The sequence below is a fragment of the Arachis ipaensis genome, chromosome B03 (genome assembly GCF_000816755.2).
Source record: "Arachis ipaensis cultivar K30076 chromosome B03, Araip1.1, whole genome shotgun sequence".
NCBI classification, from domain to species: domain Eukaryota; kingdom Viridiplantae; phylum Streptophyta; class Magnoliopsida; order Fabales; family Fabaceae; genus Arachis; species Arachis ipaensis.
This window is the reverse complement of record NC_029787.2, coordinates 95,389,933-95,410,124: the sequence shown is the minus strand read 5'-3', so window position 1 is coordinate 95,410,124 and position 20,192 is coordinate 95,389,933. Positions and strand designations below refer to the sequence as shown.

Sequence of the window (20,192 nt, the reverse complement as noted above, 5' to 3'; positions counted from 1 at the left end):
ATTTAATTAAGGGGATACGAAAATTCCCCAATTGCAAAATAAAAAGAATCAATGCACATAGGATAAAATTAAAGTTAATGCATGAGCTTGCAATACAAGTGAGAAAATTTGGGCAAATAGGTTAAGAAACTTTGAATTACAAAATATGTATGTTAGGTGAGATCTTAGACTAATCAAGGATTCACTTATTAGCTCACTTAGCCTTATACATATACCCTTACCTTTACCTTGGCCCCATTACAACTTTGAAAAAGACCTCATGATTTTTGTATGCCTATATTCTATAATTGTTGATTGGTTAGATGAAGAACAAAGTTATAGAAAGTAAGGATAAAAAGAAGAATAGAGTGATTAACCCAATAAACACTGAGTGACTAGAGAGTAAACACAAAATCCAGTGAGGGTTCAATAGCTCATCACCATATATCTCTACTTGAATTGTTAATTGTCTTGCAGGTTTGTAAAATATTTTTACCCATCTCAATTGTAAAAGTGCTTTAAACATTATCTAGGGTTTGGCTATGTATATATGATTCCTTGAGAATGTGAATTAATTTAACTACATGTAAGTTTTATATACAAGTGAATAACAATTAGAATTGCATGATTCATTTAGGTAGTTGCATTTAGGATAGATTGCATTGCATGAGATTCAACCACTTTAACCTTACCTTACTCTTTATCTTGGACTTAGCATGAGGACATGCTATTGTTTAAGTGTGGGGAGGTTGATAAACCCATATTTTATGATATATTTTGTGCTCAATTCAAGAGATTTATTCAATCCTTCACCCACTTATTCATGTAAATTGCATGGTTTCACTTTCCCTTCCTTATTATGTGATATATGTGAAATACATGTTTCCTATGCTTTGAAATTATTTATTTTAATTACCCTTTATTACTATTCGATGCCGTGATTTATTTGTTGAGAAGTTTCAGATCTTCTAAGGCAGGAATGACTTAAATGATGGAAAGGAAACATACAAAAATGGAAAGAAAGCACAAAATGGAGTTTTTGAAGAAATTGGCAGTGACGCGAATGCATGGACGACGTGGTCGCATGCCCAGCGCGAAAAGGCAGCGACGCGAACGCGTGACTGACGTGGACGCGCGCCATGAGCAGAACACAGATGACGCGTACGCGTGACCGAAGCGAACGCGTGACAAGGAAAACTCCAGATGACGCGACCGCGTGACCCACGCGGACGCATGACAGACGCCACGCACCAGAAATTACAGAAAACGCTCTCAGCGATTTCTGAAACCCTTTTTGGCCCAGATACAAGTCCAGAAGGCACAGATTAGAGGTTATAAAGTGGGAGAATGCATCCATTCATGATCATGTCTTCAATTATTCACTTTTCATAGTTTAGATGTAGTTTTTAGAGAGAGAGAGAGAGAGAGAGAGAGAGAGAGGTTGTCTCCTCTCTCTTAGGTTTTTAGGATTAGGATTCCTCTTAAAGAATTTAGAATTCCAACTCTTCATCAGGTTCAATATTCCTTTTACTTTATATTTCTCTTTTACTTTCAAATATTTTATTGCTATCCTTTAATTACTTATGTTGCCAGATTGGCTTATGAACTCTTTATGTTTAAATTAATTTTCTCTTATTAATGCAATTGAGGTATTTCAGATCATTGATTCTTATTTAGCTTTTTATGTTATTGGCTTTAATTGATTAACTGGAAGCTCTTGAGTTATCAACTATCCGTGATTAGTTGTTATGTCGGCTAAATTAACTGGTATTCCACTAACTCTAGTCTTTCCTTAGGAGTTGGCTAGGACTTGGGAATCTAACTAATTAGTTCACTTGACTTTCCCTTGCTTTCATAAGGGTTAACTAAGTGGGATTAACTTCCATTCTCATAGGACTAAATAGGATAGGACTTCCAAATTTTCATACCTTGCCAAGAGTTTATTTTACAATTGTTTATTTATTTTACTTGTCATTTAAATTACTTGTTCCTTTCTTTCAAAACCCCCAATTTACAAAACTTATAACCAATAATAAGAACATCTCCCTGCAGTTCCTTGAGAACACGACCCGATGTTTAAATACTTCGGTTATCAATTTTAAAGGGGTTTGTTACTTGTGACAACCAAAACGTTTGTACGAAAGGATTTTCTATTGGTTTAGAAGCTATACTTACAATGCGAATACATATTTTTATATTTCTTTACCGATAGAAAAACCGATCGTCACTGCTCCGAATCCAAGTGATGCGCACGCGTGGATCACGCAGACGCGTGACCCGTCGAAAACCCAATCCACGCTAACGCGTGGACGACGCTTCCGCGTGACTTTGCTGCGACCTGTACGTACCAGAAATCACTGGGGGTGATTTATGGGCTGTTTTTGACCCAATTTTCGGCCCAGAAAACACAGATTAGAGGCTATAAAGTGGGGGAATGCATCCATTCATAGACACAACAACATATACAACATTCATAATTCACAATTTTAGGTTTTAGATGTAGTTTTAGAGAGAGAGAGAGAGAGGGGCACCCTCCTCTCTCTTAGGTTTTTAGGATTAGGATCTCTTTTATTTTATGGTTATTACTTCAATCACAGGTTCAATGTTCCTTTAATTTATTTTCTACTTTTATTTATTCTATTACTTTAATTGTTATTTATCTTTTCAATTTGGCTTATGAACCTTTCCATGTTAGGATTTGAATTTATGTTTAAATACAATTTGAGGTATTTCAGATTAATGATTGTTTTATTCTATTTATGATGCTTTCAATTTAATTTAGATTTATTTTCCCCTTTTGACTCTGGTTAAGTAATCCGTAACACTTGAGTTATCAGACTCAGCAATTGATTGAAAATTGGGATTGTTGATCGATTTGGATCGCTCTAAAGCTAGTCTTTCCACAGGAGTTGACTAGGACTTGAGGATCAAATTGATTGGTCCACTTGACTTTCCTTTATTTAGTAAGGGTTAACTAAGTGGGAGCGATAAACAATTCTCATCACACCTGATAAGGATAACTAGGATAGGATTTCCAGTTCTCATACCTTGCCAAGAGATTTTCTAATTATTAATTTATTTTTCTTGTCATTTAAATTACTTGTTCCTTATTTCAAAAACCCAAAAATGTACAATTTCATAACCAATAATAAATCATACTTCCCTGCAATTCCTTGAGAGACGACCCGAGCTTTAAATACTTCGGTTATAAATTTATTTGGGTTTTGTTACTTGTGACAACCAAACTTTTGTACGAAAGGATTCTCTGTTGGTTTAGAAACTATAATCACAACGCGATTATTTTTATAAAATTTCTTTACCGGCAGGAAATCCGATCGTCAAAATGGCGCCATTTCTGGGGAATTGCAAACGTGTGCCTTATTATTTGTTATTGTAAATATTTTATTTTGCTTGTTTATTTGTTTTTATTTTTGTTTTTAATTTTTATTAGCTACTATGAGTTCTCACCCCCGTCGCTTTGAGTTTGGTTGTGATATTGTTGAAAGGAATGGAAGCTATAACAGGAACATGCATCAAGGTCGAAACAATCACAGATGGAAGGAGCCACGAGGATCTGATCAACCCTTTCGGCAACAACACCTTCCAAAGTACCATGGATGACGACCATTCAACAATGCATGTCGAGACAATAGTTATGGTGGACCCTTTCGTGACAACCATCACCCACCAAATTACTACGGTCAAGAGCCATTCCGAGGTGCGTACCAAGATGATAGATATGGTGGACCCCCTTATAGTTACCAAAAAGCCCCATCATATACCTATGAACCACCTCCTCAACATAGCTATGAACCACCACACTCACAAGCCCCCTACCACCATTCACCTCCATATGACCCTAACCCATATCCACCCCAATTCCAATCCAACTACTCCCAAGAAACGCCACTTCCCTATGCACCATGTCCATATCCATCGACCCAAAAATCACGGGAGCGTCTCAAGGAAACAGTGGAAAAATTCCATGCAACCCTTCACCAACTAGAGCAAGCGATCAATCAATTACCTTTCAGACGTTCGGACACTCAAGGAACCCCCATGGATTCATATGGACAATCTAATGAAGAACGTAGCATGAAAGAGATACTAGAAACTCCGATGGACAGTAAGGAGCATGAATTTGTACTGGAACAAGTGGAGGAAGCCAGAATTATCAAAGAAGAAGAATTGGTCAAAGACTTAGGAGATGCGGAACGTCCATGGGAAAGCCCAGTCATAGAACCCCCTTCTAAGGAGTTTGAATTTGATGTTGAGGAGGGTGTACAACCTCCAAGGCATATCACGGTTGAAGACTTTGAAGGGGATGATCAAGAGATAGATTCAATCATTGAGGAATTCTTATCTACATTTGAATCCTCTCCCATTGGACTTGACATGGAGATTAAAGAAGAAGAAGCACAACCTCCCATGCCCTTGATGAACAATGAAGAAGAGATCGAATTAGAAGAAAGCTACCAAGAGGAAGAGGTTGATATTGAAGAAGCTTACAAAGAGGTGGAAGTTGTCAAGGAAGAGCTCAAGGGAATGGAGCTGGAAATCACCTTGCCAAAGTTGTTGGAGACCTCTCCCCCAACGCCATCACCATCCATCCCTTCATTCAAGTGAGTAAATCTCTCATCTCTAAGCTTAATTGGCCTGCTTGAATATGCTTTGCTTGAGACGGATAGGCAACTTAGAGCTTTTTGTGGCTATAAGAGTAAGAGGAAAATGGTTAGTGGTTGGCAACACAATCTTAGGTTCATTGTGGTAGGAAGCTCGCAGCTGAATTATCATGGTTGGAAGAATACTAAATTGTATGGGTCTAGGAAGCTGTTTGGATGTCTCAGTGAGAATTTAAATTGCGTGCCACCCAGATGGAATCATGATGATCAACAAGAAGACGGGTGTAAAAGCAAAGTCTGGGACCCTGAAATTCATTCTAGCAATCAACACTCATGGGGCCTTGTCACTTGCTTCAACTTGCTTGAGGACTTTATGCGTCTAATTTGGGACCCCGGAGGTTACTGGAAGTACAAACATTGGTGGAGATTCCTGGATGAGTTCAAGCACAAGCCGCCATAACAAGGGTCTCACCAAATGTCCAACTTAAGGACTTTAACTAAAAGTGCTAGGTGGCAGACAACCCACCATGGTATAATCGTTCTTTTTCAGTCTTAGTTTTATTTTATTTTGTTTTATTCTTAGTTTTATTTTATTCTATTGTTCTTAGTATTCATGCATATAGTCTTCATTTGCATCTGCATTCTGCATAATAAAAAAATGCACGCAACGCGCCAGCGTCGCTGACATGTCCGCATCATAGGTGCCTTCGCAACAAGAAGAAAAGAAGCAAAAAGTCACGTGAAAGCGTGGCTGGAGGTGTGCCTCAGGCACAAGCATGCCCACGCGACCGCGTCAATGACGCGTCCGCATCATTTTGAGAAAAAGCCGCCCCACGCGTCCGCGTCACCCACGCGAACGCGTGGCCCGGCAAAATCAACGTAAATGGGTGTATGGCAGCATGTTATGATGGAGTATGGCTGGAATGATGCTGGAAGCACAAGCCCTACCACACGACCGCGTGCCCCACATGGCCGCGTCGTTTTCAAAATTTGGCCATCCACGCGATTGCATCACCCACGCGACTTCGTCACCCAAAAATTTGGCAATAAGAGTACGAGATAGAGAGTTACGTGAACGCACGGCTGCACTCGCGCCAATAGCACAAATCAGGCCACGCGATCGCATGAACCACACATCCGTGTCACCTGAACTTATCGCCAACCATGCGATCGCGTGACCCACGCGTCCGGGTCACATGCAATGCACAGCTTATCCAGATCAGCCAATATATCTTATTTTTTCTTCCCTAATCCTAATTTTCTCTTCTCCCTTCCTATTTCTTTCTTCCTTCTTTCTTACTTTCTTCTTTTTCATCTCTTTAACTTCTCATCATTCTTCACTTTCATTCTATTTTATTTAATATATTTGCATACTTTTATTCATTGCATTTTAATTTTGTGCATATTTTTATTTTCTTTTCTAAATTTATTATTTTTTCCATTGGTGCTAAATTTTCTTTTTCAACTGTTGTATCTTTTCTGGTATTATTTTGGTGCTTAGTGACTTATTTTACAATGTTGGGTGATATTATTTTTCTGTCAATGTCAATCTTTTATAATCCCATTCCTTTTGCATTGACATGAATTTATATTGTCTTTCATTATCTACTATCTCTTCCCCATTGTTGAAATTTGTGCAATATTGATATGCCATTTGCTTCTACTGTTTTCTCACTTGCATGTTGTAGCTACCATGTAATTGAGACCCTCATTATTTGGCATTAACCAACCCATATTTTATTTGTTTCCTATCTTTGTTTTTGGGTTACTTTTCTCCTTTTTCCTCTTCTTTCAGGATGGCCACCTAGGAAGGGAAACGGAAAACTTTTACATGGGGAGACAAACAAGTCCATCTGCATAATTCTTGGAGAAAAGCATCAGTTGTAGCAACCCGTCCACTTGCACATCTTAGCATGCACCGAGGACGGTGCAATCTTTAAGTGTGGGAAGGTCGATACCGACTTCCATGGGTTAGTTATTTCCTTCTCAACACCAATGTTTTAATTTTCTTTGTTTGTTCATTGTTGCATTTGCATGTTTGATTGCATATTTGTTTGATTTTGTGCATATCTCACCACCACTTGGTTAAAGTAATATTTTCTTTTTTAAGAAACTTTTTAGAGTATTTTATTAATTTGATTAAAATTTTTTGTTAAACTTGTTTGAAGAAATATTATACTGGAACATGGTTTAGAGCTCGAACACACAAAACCAGTGAGATTTTGAGCTTATTTGATCGATTGCATTATCAACCAATATTTTACTTTTTTTGGTGTGTGTTGTTCTCTCTAAAATTGTGATCTTTGTCTTGCTTAATTCTATATTTCCATTGTTTGATGTATGCATGCACTTATATGATTGAGGTCTTATTTCACTGAGCTTACATACCCATATGGCCTTACCCTTTCATTATCCTTTGCAAACCAATTTTGAGCCTATTTTATCCCTTTGTTCTTTACTTTAGCACATCATTAACTCTAAGCGAAAAACAATAATGTCCTTAATTTGAATCCTTGGTTAGCTTAGACTAGTGAGAGTGCTCATGAATTAAGTGTGGGAAAAAGTGGGTTTAGAAACGTTTGGTTTGAGAATTGAGTATGTTAGAATTTTCTGAGAATGTAAAAGAAAGTTGAGAATATGTTCATGCATTCAATACCTTAATCATATGCCTTGAGAAAAGCAAAAGAAAGAAAAATTATGAAAAAAAAGAGAAAAAAATTATATATAAATAAAAAAAAAGAAAAAAAAGAAAAAAAGGAGAAAAAGAAAAGAAAAAGAGCAAACAATAAAAAGGGGACAAAATGCCCTAAAGTAAATGGTGAAAGCAATGCATATGTACTATACTCGAAATCAGGATGCATGAATATGTGAAAAACATGGTTAATGGATAGTTAGGTTTTGTATTGTAATTACATGGATTGTCTTAAGTTAGGTGGGAAAATTTTAAGTTAATTAAGGATTCAGATTTTAGTCCACTTGACCAAATACATTCCTACCTTGACCCTAACCCCATTACAACCCTTAAAAGACCTCTTGATATGTGTATTTGTGCATCAAATTTGTGTTGATTGGTAGAAAAAGAGCAAGCCTTAGAAAGCAAGATTAGCAGAGAATTGAGAGAATCGAACCTTAAACACCTGAGCGATTAGAGCGCATACACTTCCAGTGAGGGTTCGATGCTCGATTCTTTGTTCCCGGCTTTCATGAGCTATTTTCTTCTGAAAGTTCACTTGTACTTTATTTTGTGATTTGAATTAGTGAAATCCAGTTCATATTTGTTCTTGAAAGATTTATTTACTTTTGACCAAGTAGGTAGAAACATTTTGCATGTAGTTGCATTCATATAGATAGATTGCATTTCATACTCTCTTACTTTCCCCATTCATTCTTTATAGTTTCTCTTGAGATTAGCATGAGGACATGCTAATGTTTAAGTGTGGGGAGATTTAATGCACCACTATTTTGTGGTACATCTTGTGCTTAATTGAGTGGATTATATCCACTATACTCACACTTACTCATTGAATTCGCATGTTTTACATTTGCTTTCCGAATTATATGCTTTGATTGAAAACATGTTTCTTTGGTCTTAATTTAGCTAATCTTAATCTTCTCTTATTACCATTCAATGCCGTGATATGTGCGTTAAGTGATTTCAGGGATTACAGGGCAGGAATGGCTTAGAGGATGGAAAGGAAGCATGCAAAAGTGGAAGGAATACAAGAAACTGAAGGAACTGCTAAAGTTGTCCAGCCTGACCTCTTGGTACTAAATCGACCATAACTTGAGCTACAAAGGTCCAAATGACGCGGTTCCAGTTGTGTTGGAAAGCTAACGTCCGGGGCTTCGCAATGATATATAATTTATCATAGCTTCCCTGAAGGAAGGTGACACGCACGCATGGATCACGTGGACGCGTGACCTGGCAAAAACCCAATCCACACTAACGCGTGGACGACGCTTCCGCGTGATTTTGCTGCGACCTGTATGTACCAGAAATTGCTTCTGCATGACTTTGCTGCGACCTGTATGTACCAGAAATCGCTGGGGGTAATTTTTGGGCTGTTTTTGACCCAGTTTTCGTCCCAGAAAACACATATTAGAGGCTATAAAGTGGGGGAATGTATCCATTCATGGACACAACAACATATACAACATTCATAATTCATAATTTTAGGTTTTAGATGTAGTTTTAGAGAGAGAGAGAGGCTCTCCCCTCTCTCTTACGTTTTTAGGATTAGGATCTCTTTTATTTTATGGTTATTACTTAAATAACAGGTTCACTGTTCCTTTAATTTATTTTCTACTTTTATTTATTCTATTACTTTAATTGTTATTTATCTTTTCAATTTGGCTTATGAACCTTTCCATGTTAGGATTTGAATTTATGTTTAAATGCAATTTGAGGTATTTCAGATTAATGATTGTTTTATTCTATTTATGATGCTTTCAATTTAATTTAGATTTATTTTCCCCTTTTGGCTATGATTAAGTAATCGGTAACACTTGAGTTATCAGACTCAGCAGTTGATTGAAAATTGGGATTGCTGATCGATTTGGATCGCTCTAAAGCTAGTCTTTCCACAGGATTTGACTTGGACTTAAGGATCAAATTGATTGGTCCACTTGACTTTCCTTTATTTAGTAAGGGTTAACTAAGTGGGAGCGATAAACAATTCTCATCACACCTGATAAGGATAACTAGGATAGGATTTCCAGTTCTCATACCTTGCCAAGAGATTTTCTAATTATTAATTTATTTTTCTTGTCATTTAAATTACTTGTCACCCTCTGTCCGCATCTTCAAGCACCGACAAGCAACCACCAGTGGCGGCGACCTTCTGTGCCACCGCGACATCACCACCACCCCACCGCCTCTCCTTTCTTCTTCCCCCTTTCATCAATGCAGGTTCCCTTCCCCTGTTCCCTGTCTTTCTTTTCTTTATTTTCACTGCTTTTTAATTCTTTTTTTAGAAATTTTGGTTAGGCTTAGGTTTGTTAAAACATGTGTTTCTGGACTGAAATTGTTGTTGGCTGTATCTTTATGAAATTACTGGGTTGAATGCTGCTTAGATTGAACTGAAATTTACTGTTTTGAACTCTACACACCACATGCTCAGAGAAATGTCTGAATGGAATTTTTGATTTAATTTCTATGTCTAATCAGCATAGGCTTTACATTATGGAACACTTAGCTTAATTAAAGTAAATGTAATATTGCTGGTGGCTTATGTAAGCTAAAGATTCTTTTGAAAGTTTTCAACACTTTGATAAGTAAGCGTGGATAACTTATTAGGATATATACCAAACAAACAAAGGCGAGTGACCTAAAAATTTGATTTATGTGAACTTCTTTCTAACAAATGATTGGTATAATGTATGCACAACTAACTTGTATTGTGCCTTGGTATTCTGTTGTATTTGTATTGTGTCTTGGTCCTTTTGGGGTTATAGTGACTAAAATATTTTTTTCTGACAACTAATTTGTATGTCTTTAGGTGTGTATTTTGTTGGAACAAAACAAATAAATAAAAGATAGAAAGTAAAATCCGATCCATGAAAAAAAATATCATTCAATAAACCTAGAAAATATATATTTCATCGTTTAAAAGCATTGATAAGAACTAAAAAGGTTATCGGTTTAACAACATGAAGCAGTTTATTTTCTCTTTGTAGCTTAAACATGTAATGAGTTGATGAGATAATTTCATTGTGATTTTAGAATTTGTATATGTGAACATTTGGATACATTCTTTTCTTCGCAGCCACTCTTTTGGTGCTAGTTGTAAGTCTTGATTATTATAGTCTGTGAACTTTCCTTACACTCTAATTCATCAGAAGTCAGAACATGATTTTTGCTTATGTCTTTTGTAGATAGATTTAGCAACATCTGGTAGAGGAGGAATTGGAACTTTCATTGGTATATGTGCAGTAAGTGGTGCATTTGGAATAGCAGATGCTCATGTCCAAGGTGGAATGGTGGGAGACCTTTCATATATGCATCCTGAGTTGCTTCAGGTCAGCATAACCATTGCAAAATTGCTCTTTATAACTTTCCTCACAATGTTACTTTCTTTTTTTAACCGACAAAAATTTTCTTCTCTAAAAAATTTGTGTCTCTGAATGTGTTGAATAATCCCATTAACTTCTGCATGCTTTTTTATGTGGTGTGATTTTGTTGTAGTCTTTCCTTGCTGGTGGAGCAGCATCAGGTGCATTAACTTCTGCTTTGAGGTTAGTTACAAAAGCTGCATTTGAGAACTCCAAAGATGGTCTTCGCAAAGGAGCATGTAAGTTCCAACTAACATAACTTCTCTGGAACATAAAAATTTAGTTAAACTACTAATCACTGATCATGCTTTCTTTCTTTTTTATTGATCCTTCGATTTTCAGTTCTGTTCTTTGCCATAACAACATTCTTTGAGCTTCTTTGTGTCATTCTCTACGCGTTTGTGTTTCCCAAAGTACCAATTGTGAAGTATTACCGATCAAAAGCAGCATCAGAAGGAGCAAAAACTGTTTCAGCTGATCTTGCAGCCGCTGGCATCCAGACCTCATCTGTAGTCCACTTTTTCTTTTCTTTTCTTTTCAATTCCAACATGGTTTTAAATTGCAGTTGCTACCGCAATCAGTGCTACATCAGCAATGTCATTTCATTTTAAGTTTGCCTCATCTTAAGGATAAATTTTGTTACTAGGGGATATGTCATTTCATTTTAATATTTCTTAGAAATAATTTAATCTTAGCTTATTTCTGTATTTTCTCTTCAGGTTTACAGCCAATCTTATCAATGGTTTCCATACTCCAAAAGGCGCAGAGCTAGCTAAGTGAGCATTCAGGGCTTTGAACAGCAGAGTTTCCACTTTTATTGGCATATTTTCTCCTAATTTCTTCTTGATCTTTTCATTTTTAGGAAGCAAGTATCAAAGCTGGGAAGATTTTTCTCCATTAGCTTCTTATGGAGTTTCTTCCAATGGTTTTTCACTGCTGGTGATGATTGTGGATTTTCAAGCTTCCCTACATTTGGTCTACAGGCCTATAAGAACAAGTATGTGACTCACTCTATATCTTGTTGATGAATCAAAGTATCAAATAGAAGAAGTGTTTAAAACACTTATTTCAATAAAGGACATGTAAATATATTCGCAAAACCTCTATCCTCTAAAAAATATGCTTCTTGAATGTCAAATATTAGCCAACTTTGTATTGTAATAATAATAAACCAATAAAAGAAAAACTAAGATGAAGCATTTCACCTTCTAGTGTTAGTCTTAGCTTGATGGGGTAGCACTTATTGATCCTGAATGAAATAATGCCATTTTTTATTAATTATTTATTGTTATATAATAATAAATTTGTACTTTGTTTTCCATTTCCTTTAACCACTTGCTTATCTATTTATTATTTTCTTGTGCATAACAGGCTCTACTTTGATTTTTCCGCTACTTATGTTGGGGTTAGGATGATTTGCCTATATATAATCAATGTATCCCTGCTGATTGGTGGAATTCTCTCATGGGGTATCATGTGGCCACTCATTGCTAATAAAAAAGGTGATTGGTATGATGCAAAACTTAAGCCAAGCAGCTTAGAGGGCCTTCAAGGTTACAAGGCAAGTCATCCTTTACCACTCAATTTTTACTATGTTCCGTATTTTGTAACATTAACCTTTAGGTTAATTAAACGCTAATTGATTAAACGTTAACCTTTGATTTTTCTGTTCTAACTGGACAACATATGCTGAGCCCTAGGCAAAGAAGGCTGAAAAAGATCGTTAATGGTGGATGGTGTGGGTGGAAGAAAGCTGTTGATAGCAAGGGAAAGAATTTCTTCTTGCATGTTTTATAATCTCCTTCTACCACAGAGGCCTAACATGGTTTGATAGGATCATTTTCATGGAGGGTAACAGTTCCTAGTTTGTACCAATTTTCTTGCAATGGAATGGTAGTTTTTCATGGTTGGAATTTGATAGTTCAGTTAATTAGTTGACTTACTTTTGGGTTGGTGTTTGTAACTGGCTGTGAAAACATATAACTATTAAAATTGACGGCAAAGTTGTCGCTTTTATAAGTTATCTAAATAATTAAATCGACGGCAACTGTGTCGATTTTATTCAATCACATATCGACGGCGTTGTCGTCGATTTTATCAAACATATTATTGACAAAAGTGTTGTTGATTTTATTGAGTTAAATATCGACACAAAGGCTGTCGATTTTATTGAATCAATTATCGACAAAGAAGACGTCGATTTTAAATTATAATATCGACGGCAATGTTGTGGATTTTATTAAGAATGTAAATTCTCACACCCATATTACAGACGGAACAAACGTCAATTTTATTAAATTATTATGGACGGCCATGAAAGCCGTCGATTTTATTAGCATTTTGAAAAATCGACAAGCTTTATAGTGACCAACTACATCTCTATTTTGCCGTCGAATTTCAATATTATCGACGGCTTAGCCGTCGATTTGGCCGTCGATTTTAACGACGTTTCTTGTAGTGTATTTTCCAAGGTATTTCCTCTCTCTAAAAAATCTATTTTCAAATTTTCTACATCCTTCTTCCAGAGAAGAAACGACAACTTTTTGCGTTTACCATCCAGTGAATTATCCAGTAGTTTTCACCAAAACAAGTAACGTTCTTTCCTTTTTACTTTACTTCTTCTGAACTGAACCCTTTGAGATTTACTAGTGTTTTCTTCTTGTTTTGAAACTTTATGCTTTGAAATGGATGTTTTCTTTTACATGTAATTCCTTCATGATTCTAGTTCGTACTTTCATGTTCGTATTCTTTGATTAGGTTAATATAGTAGAGGTACCGCTATTTTAGTTTTTTCTAATTCTGATGGTGATGGCTTTAGATTTTATTTGCCTCATTCTTTGGGTTTTTTCACATCACACGTCTCTAGATTCTCCAGAATTTGGTGGATTTTGCTTAAATTTCCTAGATAGGTTTCGAAGCTTTCCTCTTTATAACATAGTGGTGGCGCCCCTGTAGATTTTTTCAAGATGTCGAGGAAAAAAGTCATTGCAACTCGTGAACGAGGCGACGCTGCCAGTTGTCCGAGATTTTGACTGCCCCAGTTCCCTTGATAAATAGCGAACTTGAGGTAAACATTTACTCTTGAGTTTCCGAGAAAGTGAAGGCTACCCCTTCCACCATCACCCAAGAAAAGCTTGACAACTTGAGTAATTTATGCATCTTTTCAGTCCCTAAACCAGTAGATCTTTTGTGCCATATCAACGAGCATGCTGGCAACACTCTGGATTGGCTTTGGATGTACGAGAATTTATTTTCCCGACTTGGAGTTTGTCTTCCATTTACCGATTTCCAAGTAAATATCTTAAAACACACTAGATACACCCCTTCAAAGCTTCATCCAAACAGTTGTGCCATTATTCGTGGCATTGAACTTTTTTGCTTGTTCCTAGATATTGAGCCTTCCCTTAGAGTTTTCTTTTACCTTTTCACTTTGACCATGACTTTTAGATCACAAGTTCATGGGTTCATCTCTTTTTGAGGTATCCCAAATAAGAGATTTTTTAATCACTTTGAGGGATCCTACCACGGATTCAAAGAGAAATTTTTCAAAATTGAAAAAGCTGAAGGTCTAACACCTTTTTTTTATGCCTTTAGAGGATGAAAAAAGGTTCAACATTTATTGGAATTTCAACGTCTCATCTCCAAAGATTCGCATTAATGGCATCAATGCCTCCGAGCTTGTGAGCATTAATATGCTAATGTTGTTGTGGAATGAATGCCCTCTCAGCTTGACAGATATTATGGTAAATGAACAAGCTACTCAGAATGTTGTTGGTAAACTTCCTTGTTTATTAGCTTCTAACTATATAATTATTCAATTTCTATATATTTTTATGATTTTGTTTACTTATTAAAGGTTTTGCTCTTTTCCTAGTTGACATGGTTGGAGGTCTTGTGGCCATTGCTGCTATGAAGAAGAGGTTGGAATCCCAATCAAAGCTTCTGATCAATGTTAATGGTGATCGAGTTTCTTCTTCTGTCACGATTAACCATCTACCACCAACCCCCAAAACTGAAGGAGGTGGGGAGGGACAAGATCCTGAGATCCACATTTTGGCAGAAGATTCTCCCATTAGCTCCCGAGAAAAGAAAAAAAATTGAAGAATAAGGGCACAGAAGCTACTGATATTTCTCTAAGTTTGTTTGCTTGTGTGTTGATAATACATAATTTTTAAATCACATTCCTTAGAACTACCGCCAAGTGCACCGGGTCGTATCAAGTAATAAACTCACGGTGAGTGAGTCTCGACTCTCGATCCCACGAGGATTAACGGATTAAGCAAGTAATAGTTAATTGATTATTCTAGTTAGACGGTCATATTTGTATAATGAACAAAATATAAACAGGAATTTAAATGACTTGAAATAAATGAAAGAAATAAAGAACAAGAAAGTAAATGATGGAAATGTAAAGTGTTAAAAATTAAATAGAAAGAATGTAAATGACTAGAAGGTAAAACTAAGAGAAGCATTTTTACAAACACTTGGAAGGTATAAATAAGCATAAGTAAAGAAAGCAATAAATTTGCATAATTAAATAACAAGAATTTAAAGAGAACAATTAAATGACAAGAATTAAAGACAAGAAGTAAATAACAAGAATTAAGAATGAAATTAACATTGGGATCAAAAGATATTACATTCTTAGGATCAATAGTTTTCATCTCCTCTTCAATTATGCAATCGTTGATCTCTTGACAAATCATAAGTGATTGAATTCCAATCTTTTGGTATTTCAATCTTTCTTAACTTGATCAATTGCCAATCTCTTGATCTAATTGCTCATGAGAAGAGATGAAGATTGGTCTCAAATTTAGAGCCACACAATTTCATGAATCAAGTTATAGGATGATTATATGTCATGTATCAATCCCAAACCCAAATTCATAGCCATTGAGAGAAAGAACTTTAAGCATTAATTCTATGATTTCTTTCTCAAGTCCTCATAGAATTCAAGTGGATTCAAATTCTTTCTCAAGATATTTCGAATCTTTGAAGTGAAGAACGGAGATTCTTTCTAAAGAAACAATAAAAGAAGGATTGAAGATGAAGAAGAAATCAAATTAATCCATTGAAAAATAATAGAGCTCTCTTTCCCAATGAAGAGAACTAGAAACTCATAACTAAAAAATTACAAAAGTGTGTATGAAAGAAAATAGAAGAGAGGAAGAGGATGAGAGTGGGGTGTGGAGTCACCTCCATCACCTCTTGGTGTGTCCAAAATAATTAATCTAAGTTCCTTTTTATAAGCTACCTAAATTACAAATTCAAATGAAATTATAATCAAATACAAATTTCCTAACTACTTCTAGATGATTCTTGTGGCCTTGATTGATTGTTAATTGTGGCTTGACTTGGATGGAATTGTGTTGGGCTTGTGAAGTTTTGAGTCTCTTCTTGGAGGCTTAAAACATTGAAGAATAAATGAAGGAAGTGAGATATTGGAAGTGGCCCAATGTGGAGTGTCATTGAAGTGGCACTTTGGTGAAACTTTGGGCTTTTGAAGGCTTGGAAAGCCTTGCAACATTGAAAGATGGGGTCATTTCCGGCCTCAAACTGAACGTCCATTATAAACTATTATATATCATTGGAAAGCTCTAGAAGTCAGCTTTCTAACGCCGCTAGAAGCGTATTATTTGGACCTCTCCAACTCAAGTTAAGATCTTTCGAAGGTGAAGAGGTCAGTCTGGCGTGTTTACAGGTGCAAAGGCGTGTGAAATTCTACATGCCAGCTTTGCAAGGCTGAAAGATGGGTAATTTTCACCCTTAGCTTCAGTGTCCACTGTTAAGTGTTATATATGGTTGAAAAGCTCTGGAAGTCTACTTTCCAATGACACTAAAATCACCTAATTTAGAGTTTTGTAGTTCAAGATATCTTTGTTGAAGTATGAAGAAGTCAAGGTTGCAAATCCTATTTGAGCTTGTTTTGTGCTTTTTGCTTCTTCTTCTATTATTTCCTACAAAATTCATTACCTTAAACAATCAAATCAATATTCAATTTAATCACCAAAACACTTCCATAATTAAGCATTATGAATTGATTTTTTATATGAAAATGTATAGAAAAACACAACATGATGCGCATGCATCACAACATCAAACTTGAACTTTGCTTGTCCTCAAGCAAATAAATAATCATGCAATACAATTTGACAATCCAAGGTCAGACGAATAGCAATTAAATATTCATGGTTGGCTAGTTTACTATGCATGCAATAATCACGAAAGAAATTCAAATGATTGATGTTTCTATCTTGATCACTTTATGAAATCTTTTCTTATATTCCTTCCTTGAAACAAGCCTTTTGTCTTTCTCTTCTCTTTCTTAGCTTAGCTCCTAGGGTGCTTTGCACTATTTTTTCTTAGGTTCGACTCTAAATGCTTTGTTTTCAAGTATTACCACTCGATACATAAGCACCACAAGCATGTAACTAGAGAACTCTTTAAGCTCATGTGTTTCTTTTCTTTACTCTCTAATCATTGATGCTCAGAGCCTTGAGCTTTGAGAGAGTGCTTTGCACTTGAGTCTACCCTTGACTCTAAGTGTTTTCTTTTCAAACATTTTGCTTGATACATAAACACCACAAGTACTTGACTAATGAATTGTCATTGGTACTTAGAGCCTTCAACTTTTTCATTCTTTCCCTTTTTCTTTCTTGATCATTACTTTGTGATTTGCTTCTTCAAGGTTTTCAAAATTTCAAAGATTTCATAAAATGTTCTAGATAAAAATGTCAATAAAATAAATCCAAATGTGTTGAGCAAGAATAGTCATGTTAGCCTTTCAATACTTATTATATGCTCATGCTAGCTTCTTCTTTAATTACCTTGTTTGTTTATGATCATGATGCTTAATTGTCTTGACTAACAAATTTCAAGATGATAATTATGATGTAAAAGTAACATGTTACAATTCAAAATTAAACTATGCTTATCTAAAAGGAAGAACACACGTGCATATAGAAGAGATAGAAGACAATCATGCAATTGAAAGTATCAAAAACAAATAAGAGAAAAAAGAACTTAACCACCTTTTAGTTCATCATCATTGTTGTTGTCATTTTTCCTCATATTCTCTCTCTCCAACACCAAACTTAGAAAGATTACTTGTCCTCAAGCAACAAGTGAGAAAAGTGGTGATGGGATTGTGAATAAATCATGAATGTCTTAAAATAATGATGTAAGCAATGCATGTGTTTAAACAAGAAAAATTAAAGATAACAATAAAGGCCATAAAGAAATAGAGATAATGTGATTGCATTAATAAGTGGGTTGGGCATGGTGCATTGCATGAAAGGTAAATGGCCACATCAAACTTGGTGTGATACTTTCATTTTAAAATGATGCAAGTACCTAGTGAAGATTGAAAATCAAATTGTTGCATGACAACACCAAACTTATTCTATGCAATCTCATGCCAAATCATTTGAAAGTAAAACTAAGTAAAGCAAGAAATTGTTATCGACGGTTGGGTTGCCTCCCAACAAGCACTCTTTTACTGTCATTATCTTGACATGTTGGTTCTTGAATTTTCTTCCTCTTCTTCCAATTGGTTAACAGAAATGACTTCAAGGGAGAAGAGGAGAAAATTGATTCCCCTAGCTTTGATTGCCTCCTAACAAGCTTTCTTTTGTTATTAGCTTGACTCCTCTTGCTTGTTGGAGTAGAGGTTGGATTTCTTTTAGTTGACCTTCTCTTTTTCATGGATATTATCTATTATTTCTTGGTCACAATCCTTCTTTGAGTGCTTTCCTTGATTGCCTTCACTTCTTTGATTTCATGACTTTGGTGTTGTATGATAGTTGGAGTGTTTTCTTTGTCAAAAAACTTCTTGAATTGATGGTTCACTTAAATCCTCCTCCATGAAACTCTCTGTTTCATTGTAATGTAAACTTCCTTAGTTGATTTTTTCCCTTAGAGTAGGAATTGTGTCACTAGGGAAGACATTGGTGGTTCTTTCAGAGAGTTGTTTTGCAATTTGTCCTAATTGTATCTCAAGATTTTTTAGGGTGGCCTCTTGATTCTTAAAACTGTCCCTTGTTTCTTGCATGAATTTTTCTTTGGCAAGTTCAAGATTGGAGAGTCTTTGAGAGTCTTGGGATGATTGGGGTAGTTGTGTTTGGTACGGTTGTGATTGGTGGGCATGATTTGAAGGGTTGAAAGGCATGTTTTGTGTGGGGGGGTTATTGGAGGTGTAGTGAAGTTGTTTTGGGAGTTGTGGATTGAGTTTTGTGGATAATGAAATGAGTGAAATGGATTTTGTGGTGAGGCAAAGTTAAGTGATGAAGGTTTTTGAAATGAAAAGTTAGGAGGTGAGGGTGGACAATTTTTCATGAATGTATTCAAGGCACAATCAAGTGATGATGGCTCTTGATGGATAGGATATGGATTATTGAAATCTCTTTGGTTTTGACCATTCCAACCATAATTTGGATAGTTATTCCACTCATAGGAGTATGAATCATTTTGTGGTCTTGGAAAGTATCCCATTTAGTTTGGTTGCTCAAACTCCATCATTCCTTGTTCTTGATATCCCCAACCACAATTAGTATAGTAACTTGAATTATTTTGTGGTGGTGAAAAATATCCCATGTAATTTGTTTGATTAAAGGGTGATGGAAACTCCATCCTTCCTTGAAATAATCACCAAGATAAAAAGAAATTGGAATCTCCCTTTTCATAATTGAGAAAATTTCTAGTGAGGCAATTTCACGAACACTTAACTAGCAATAGAAAATAAAGAAATAAAAGTAATTAAATGAATAAAACTGGTGCACGAATTGTAAATCAAACTTTTTACAATTCGTACCACTAACCAGCAAGTGCACTGGGTCGTCCAAGTAATACTTTACGTGAGTAAGGGTCGATCCCATGGAGATTGTTAGCTTGAAGCAATCTATGGTTATTGATATGCGAAATTGTTATGGAGGTTCTCAATCATACTGGAATAGAATTTACTATCCTTTTGCGTCTGTCACTACGCCCAGCACTCGCGAGTTTGGAGTTTGTCACAGTCATTCAATCCCAGAGTCCTACTCGGAATACCACGGACAAGGTTTAGACTTTCCAGACTCTCATGAATGCCGCCATCAATCTAGCTTATACCACTAAGATTCTGATTAAGAGATCTAAGAGATACTCATTCAATCTAATGTAGAACGGATGTGGTTGTCAGGCACGCGTTCATAAGGAATGATGATGATTGTCACGTTCATCACATTCGGGTTGAAGTGCGAATGAATATCTTAGAAGCGAAATAAGATGAATTGAATAGAAAACAGTAGTACTTTACATTAATCTTTGAGGAACAGCAGAGCTCCACACCTTAATCTATGGAGTGCAGAAACTCTACCGTTGAAAATACATAAGTAATTAAGGTCCAGGCATGGCCGAATGGCCAGCCCCCAAACGTGATCAATAGATCAAAAGATAATCCAAAGATGTCTAATACAATAGTAAAAGGTCCTATTTATAATAAACTAGCTACTAGGGTTTACAGAAGTAAGTAATTGATGCATAAATCCACTTCCAGGGCCCACT

The 20,192-nt window shown here is 35.9% G+C and overlaps 1 protein-coding gene and 1 long non-coding RNA gene across 2 annotated transcripts; both read left to right on the top strand.

Annotated features, from left to right (window-relative positions):
- LOC107633398 (equilibrative nucleotide transporter 3-like) lies at window positions 9,607-11,263 on the top strand. Its single transcript, XM_021117362.1, has 5 exons — window positions 9,607-9,637; window positions 10,367-10,386; window positions 10,476-10,619; window positions 10,786-10,891; window positions 10,995-11,263. Exons 1-5 carry the CDS (start codon window positions 9,607-9,609, stop codon window positions 11,261-11,263), a joined length of 570 nt encoding a protein of 189 aa, XP_020973021.1.
- Window positions 12,120-19,893, top strand: LOC110269754. The gene is made up of 3 exons (XR_002358516.1): window positions 12,120-12,621; window positions 13,378-13,380; window positions 19,884-19,893. It is a non-coding gene; the product is annotated as an uncharacterized LOC110269754 (long non-coding RNA).